Source organism: Colobus angolensis, unplaced genomic scaffold (genome assembly GCF_000951035.1).
Source record: "Colobus angolensis palliatus isolate OR3802 unplaced genomic scaffold, Cang.pa_1.0 Scaffold771, whole genome shotgun sequence".
In the NCBI taxonomy this organism is placed as follows: Eukaryota; Metazoa; Chordata; class Mammalia; order Primates; family Cercopithecidae; genus Colobus; species Colobus angolensis.
This window is the reverse complement of record NW_012121499.1, coordinates 112785-119158: the sequence shown is the minus strand read 5'-3', so window position 1 is coordinate 119158 and position 6374 is coordinate 112785. Positions and strand designations below refer to the sequence as shown.

The 6374-nt window shown below is 40.4% G+C and overlaps 1 protein-coding gene across 1 annotated transcript in view; it reads right to left on the bottom strand.

The window, feature by feature from the left end:
• The window catches only part of SEPT14 (septin 14), a gene marked incomplete at its 3' end in the record, with an annotated part of 23220 nt that extends 17486 nt beyond the window's left edge, over positions 1-5734 (bottom strand). The window contains exons 1-2 of the mRNA XM_011928521.1: positions 5635-5734; positions 4896-4964 (exon numbers count right to left, since the gene is read on the bottom strand). Of these exons, the coding sequence (XP_011783911.1) occupies positions 4896-4949 (54 nt within the window). The remainder of the gene's footprint in view (positions 1-4895; positions 4965-5634) is intronic.
• Positions 5735-6374: the final 640 nt, after the last annotated feature.

Genomic DNA, 6374 nt, shown 5'->3' with positions numbered 1-6374 from the left:
AGCTAATTTTTTGTATTTTTAGTAGAGACAGGGTTTCACCATGTTGGTCAGCCTGCTCTCAAACTCCTGACCTCAGACTATCCATCAGTCTCAGCCTCCCAAAGTGCTGGGATTACAGGTGTGAGCCACTGCGCCCAGCCATGTACCACATTTTTAATCCAATCTATCATTGAGGGACACCTAGGTTGATTCAATGTCTCAGCTATTGTGAATAGAGCTGAGTTGAAAACAAGTACAGGCTGGGTGCGGTGGCTCACACCCCTAATCCCAACACTTTAGAAGGCCGAGGCAGGCAGATCACTTGAGGTCAGGAGTTTGAGACCAGCTTGGCCAACATGGTGAAACCCTGTCTCTAGTAAAAATACAAACATTAGCTGGGCGCAGTGGTGCACGTCTGTCATCTCAGCTACTCAAGAGGCTGAGGTACGAGAATCGGTTGAACCCAGGAGGTGAAGGTTGCAGTAAGCCAAGATTGCGCCACTGCACTCCCGCCTGCGTGACAGAGTGAGACTCTGTCTCAAATTTTTAAAAAAGAAAACAGGATGGGTGCGGTGGCTCACACCTGTAATCCCAGCACTTTGAGAGACTGAGGCAGGCGGATCACCTGAGGTTGGGAGTTTGAGACCAGCCTGACCAACATAGTGAAACCCTGTCTCTAATAAAAATACAAAATTAGCCAGGTGCGGTGGCACATGCCTGTAATCCCAGCTACTTGGGAGGCTGAGGCAGGAGAATCGCTTGAACCCAGGAGGCAGAGGCTGCAGTGAGCCAAGATTGAGCCACTGCACTCCAGCCTGGGCAACAAGAGCAAAAACTCTATCTCAAAAAAGAGAAAAGAGAAGAGAAGAGAAGAAGTGTGCATGTGTCTTTTTTGTAGAACAAAAAATAATCTGTAGCTCCTCGAAAACTTTTTCTCCTTGAACCCAACTAGACATTCAGTAAAAGATTGATAGAACTCTGAAAAAAAAAAAATCTCTCTCAAGTTACAGAACTGGGACATGCAACAGCAGCAATGCTGGCAAGAAGCTCTAATCAGAACTTTCTCCTCTACAGAATAAAAAAGACTTCCTCTATGAGTGAAGAGCCAAGAAGCACTCTCTTAGGGTGCTGGTGAAAGCACATTGCTTCTGAAAGTAGGGAACATAAAAAAAGCTTGAAGCCCTAGAAGATGTACAGAAATTCACAATGGATTCAGAACCATGTCAGAAGAAGAGAAAGAGAAGGTCATACCCCCGGGGCCCAGAGGCAGAATGCTTGCCTAAGACTGGCAATCAAATAAAAAAGTATTCTCATGTACCTTCATCACCAGGCTAACTGCTATCAAGATACATATTCTCTGCAAGAGATATTGCAAGAGACATACTCATTCTGAGGCATAGCACCAAAGGAAGACTTAAGGTTGAGGGTGAAATCATCATCAGAAAAACATCTTCTGGCAAACCAACCCCTACCCTCAACACAAGGTATCACCAGAGACATTCAAAGCCCATAGGGTAGACCAGGCGCGGTGGCTCATGCCTGTAATCCCAGCACTTTGGGAGGCCGAGGAGGGCAGATCGCCTGAGGTTGAGAGTTTGAGACCAGGCTGATCAACATAGAGAAACCCCATCTCTACTAAAAATACAAAATTAGCCGAGCATGGTGGTGCATGCCTGTAATCCCAGCTACTCAGGAGGCTGAGGCAGGAGAATCGCTTGAACCCAGGAGGCAGAGGTTGCAGTGAGCCAAGATCATGCCACTGCACTCTAGCCTGGGCAACAAGAGTGAAACTCCATCCAAAAAAAAAAAAGCCCATAGGATAGTAAGAATCACACTATAGCAACATCAAATCTCAAGCCCAGCTTTACTCAGAGAAACACAAACCTCTGTACTAAAGGCCTAGTAAAAGAAAAGGCATGTCAGCTGCAGACATAAAATCTACTTATCTCAGTTTCTATGGTTCTACATAAGATGTCCACTTTTCAGCCCCCAGAATTAGCCGGGGGTGGTAGTGGGCTCCTATAATCCTAGCTACTTGGGAGGCTGAGGCAAGAGAATCACTTGAACCCGGGAGGAGGAGGTTGCAGTGAGCAGAGATTGTGCCATTGCACTCTAGCCGGGGCAACAAGAGCAAAACTCCATCTCAAAAAAAAAAAAAAAAAATTACTGTCAAGACCAATGTCAAGGACATTTTCCCCTATGTTCTCTCCTCAGAGTTTTATGACTTCAGGTCCTACTTTTAGGTCTTTTATCTATTTTGAGTTGGTTTTTTGGTATAGTGTAAGATAATGGTCCAATATCATTCTTTGCCTATAGAAATTCAGTTTTCCTGGAACCATTTAGTGAAGAGATGATTTTTTCCTCAGTATGTCCTCTTGGTGCCCTTTTGAAAAATTAGCTAACCATGAATGTTTGGATTTATTTCTGGGAGCTCCATTGTGTTTCACTGGTCTATGTTTCTGTTTCTATGATGGTGCCATACTATATTGATTACTATAGCTTTGTAATATAATTTTAAATCAGGATGTGTGATGCTCTGTGTTCTTTGCAGCATTATTTACAATAGCTACGATATGGAAACTTAAGTTCTATTATAATCCTAGTCACTCTTTTTTCAACCCCTCCCTTCACTTCTTGTATCCCTCTCTCCCTTCCTCCCTCTCCTTCTCTCATTCTTCATTTCCAATATAAATGGAACTACCATATGATCCAGCAATCCCACTACTTGGTATATACCCAAAGGAAAAAATATCAGTATATAGAAGAGATCTGTGCATCCCTTTGTTTATTGAACCAGTATTCACCACAGCAAAAATATGGAATCAACCTAAATGTCCATCAATAGATATATGGATTTAAAAAGTTGTATATATACACATTTAAATACTATTTGGGGCCAGGTGTGGTGGCTAACACTTGTAGTCTCAGCACTTTGGGAGGCTGAGGCAGGTGGATCACCTGAGGTCAGGAGTTTGAAACCAACCTGGCCAACAGGGTGAAACCCCATCTCTACTAAAACTACAAAATTATCCAGGCATGGGGGTGCATGCCTGTAATCCCAGCTCTTTGGGAGGCCGAGGCAGGAGAATTGCTTTAACCTGGGAGGCGGAGGTTGCAGTGAGCTGAGATCATGCCGTTGCACTCCAGCCTGGGCAACAAGAGTGAAACTCCATCTCAAAAAAAAAAAAAAATAGAATTTGGCCACATAAAAAAAAGGAAATCCTATCATTTGCATTAACATGGATGGAACTAGAGGTCATTATGTTAAGTGAAGTAAGTCAGACACAGAAAGACAAATATGTCACTCATATGCGTCAGCTTAAAAAGTTGATCTCATAGAAGTAGAGTAGAATGATAGCTACCAGAGGCTGGGAAGGGTGTGTGAGTAGTAGGGGGATGAACAGAGGTTGGCTGGTGGGTTCAAACGTTCAGTTAGGCAGAAAAAATAAGTTCTAATGTTCTATAGCAGATTAGGGAGACTATAGTTTATAACAATGTATTATATAAATAGCTAAAAGAAGGGACTTGAAATGTTCCCAAAATATAGAAATAATAAATATTTGAGGTAATAGATACATGAAGTACCCTGATTTGATTATTATATATTCTATGCATATAACAAAATATTGCCTATACCCCATCAATATGTATTAATATTACATATCATTTAAATTTTTTAAAAAACGGAGCCTTGGAGAGGTGATTAGGTCATACAGTTCCACCCACATGAATAGGACTACTGCATTTATAACAGAAGTTTGAGCGACACTGTTTGCTTCTCCTGCCATGTGAGGACACAGCTAGAAGCCATTTTTGAAGCAGAGAGTAAGCCCTCACCTAACACCAAACCAGCTGGTCCTTTGATCTTGGACTTCCCATCCTCTAGAACTGTGAGCAATGCATTTCTATTGTTTATAAATTACCAAGTCTAAGGTATTTTGTTATAGCTGCCCAAACAGACTAAGATACTTGCTAAAGGATTTGTTGCTAGTTTTTGTATATCAGATTAATGTTTGACTAATTGGCTTTTGGGATCTCTTCTAATTCTAAAATTTTATGTTTTAGTGTCATGTGAACAAAGGAGTATTAACCATGATTTGATACACAACACAGCCCAAAGATAAAATGGAATGAGCATAGGCCAATGGTTCAGTCTCTGAGAAATTCCTCTCAGAGGATGGTTATTTATGAAAAGCAATGACAGGCCAGGCGCAGTGGCCTGTAATCCCAATACTCTGGGCGACTGAGGTGGGTAGATCACCTGAGGTCAGGAGTTCAAGACCAGGCTGGCCAACATGGTGAAACCCTGTCTCTACTAAAAAAATACAAAAGTTAGCCGGGCATGAAGGCGGGTGCCTGTAATCTCAGCTACTTGGGAGGCTGAAGCGGCAGAATCGCTTAAACCCAGAAGGCAGAGGTTGCAGTGAGCTGAGATTGCGCCACTGCACTCCAGCCTAAGCAACAGAGCCAGACTCCATCTAAAAAGAAAAAAACTTGCTCTAACCTCACACTCAGTAAAGCAATCAGCAAGCAGTCATCCAACCATTTGCTAAAATAACTTAATTAAAAAATTATTTATTGTCAGTATATACATTCTGCAAATATATCCATCAAAACAGCACTGTTCTTCTCACTTATTGGGAGATTCAGAAGTTTTACTTTGAATTTCTTTGGTGTTAAATAGAAATAGTCTTTTGCACTGCTAATAAGGTCGTCGGACTCAAAAAACATGTATCAATTATCTAAATCACCATTGATATTTAACTCCAATTAGTATAAAAGCTAATTCATGCCCAAACATAACAAACAAGACTTTATCATCTATGCCTACATCAGTTTACCAAGTCAATATTTTTAAGCTATATAATCTTATTGAAGTACAAAATGCAGAGTTATATTTGAAAGATATACTTAACTGTATCTCCATCAGCAGGTATTTGTGTGGGCATACGCATTGTTCTTTCCGCCATGCTACACTAAAAGAGCTGGAAATTTAAAAAAAAATTTTTTTTTAATTACTTACAAAGGCTATATTCTTACGACATAATTTAGATCAATTAGGAGGCATAATATAGGTATTTTTGCAAGCTTTAGTTTTTAGTTCACAGTATTAATCTGTTTTAAACTGTGGCTGTCTTGCTAGATGGGCTTGTATATGATGAATAGTATGTAATATTCAACTTATAATGTAGAGTAATACATTTGACCATAAGCACACAAAAAGCATCTTAAAGTTAAATTCCCTTTGGAAATCAAGAGGATAAGAGCACTCTTCTTCTTTAAATGACTCTATGGTCATAAGAAAGGAAAGTAGAAAGTTTTGCTTTAAAAAATGGTTAAAAAAAAAAAAAGCAAGACATTCATAAGCACTTAACTTTCCAGAGTAGCATACCAGAGGAGGCTTGAGCATTTGAATTTACCCATTGAAGGAGGATTGTGAAAGCAGACCTTAAAAACTCTAAACAAGTCCTTTAGACACTGAACTAAAATAATAATTCTCATTTATGAAGCATCTATTATGCACCTAGCATTGTGCTAAGGGTTTATGTGCTTTATTTACCTCTGTTAGTCCTCATAGTAGATCTGAGATACATGTATTTTCATTGCCATATGCCAGGTGAAAAAATTCAGACTCAGAAAGATTAAGTAACTTACTTTCCCAGGGATTCAGCTGTGCAGCAGACACAGGTCCGAACTGATTCCAAGCTGGTGTCCTTTCTACTGTCCCCAGTTGTGGACCAAATAAACATTCACTATGTTTGTAACAGTTGGGAACAGGGAGGAGAAGTACAAGAGAGCATGCTGTGCTCATCTCCAAGCAGAACTGCCTGAGAAGGCCATACTACCCTACTTTTGAACACAGCACAAAGATACTAAGAATATGAGGCATGTTTCAAAAGGAAATAGTATATATTTGTAAAGCAAGTATTTGAAATATTTGAGAAGCAAACAGAATCAAAGAATGGTTCTGTGCCATAATCTCTTCACTTGCTCTATCCTGAGGATTATTGCACTTTAGTATACAAATGTGTATCATTTTCCCTAAAATTAAGCAATGTTTTCTGATATGGATAGAGTTCTGTTTTGTGGCATAGTTTAGTCCAGTATGTGTGAAGGTTTTTTTTATTTATTTATCAGAAACTTAATGGTGGACATTGCAGTAATTTCCAGCCTTTTTTTTTTTGAGATGGAGTCTCACTCTGTCGACAGGCTGGAGTGCAGTGGTGCAATCTCGGCTCACTGCAAGCTCTGCCTCCCGGGTTCACACCATTCTCCCGCCTCAGCCTCCCTAGTAGCTGTGACTACAGGCGCCTACCACCACACCTGGCTAACTTTTTTGTATTTTTAATAGAGACGAGGTTTCACCATGCTAGCCAGTATGGTCTTGATCTCCT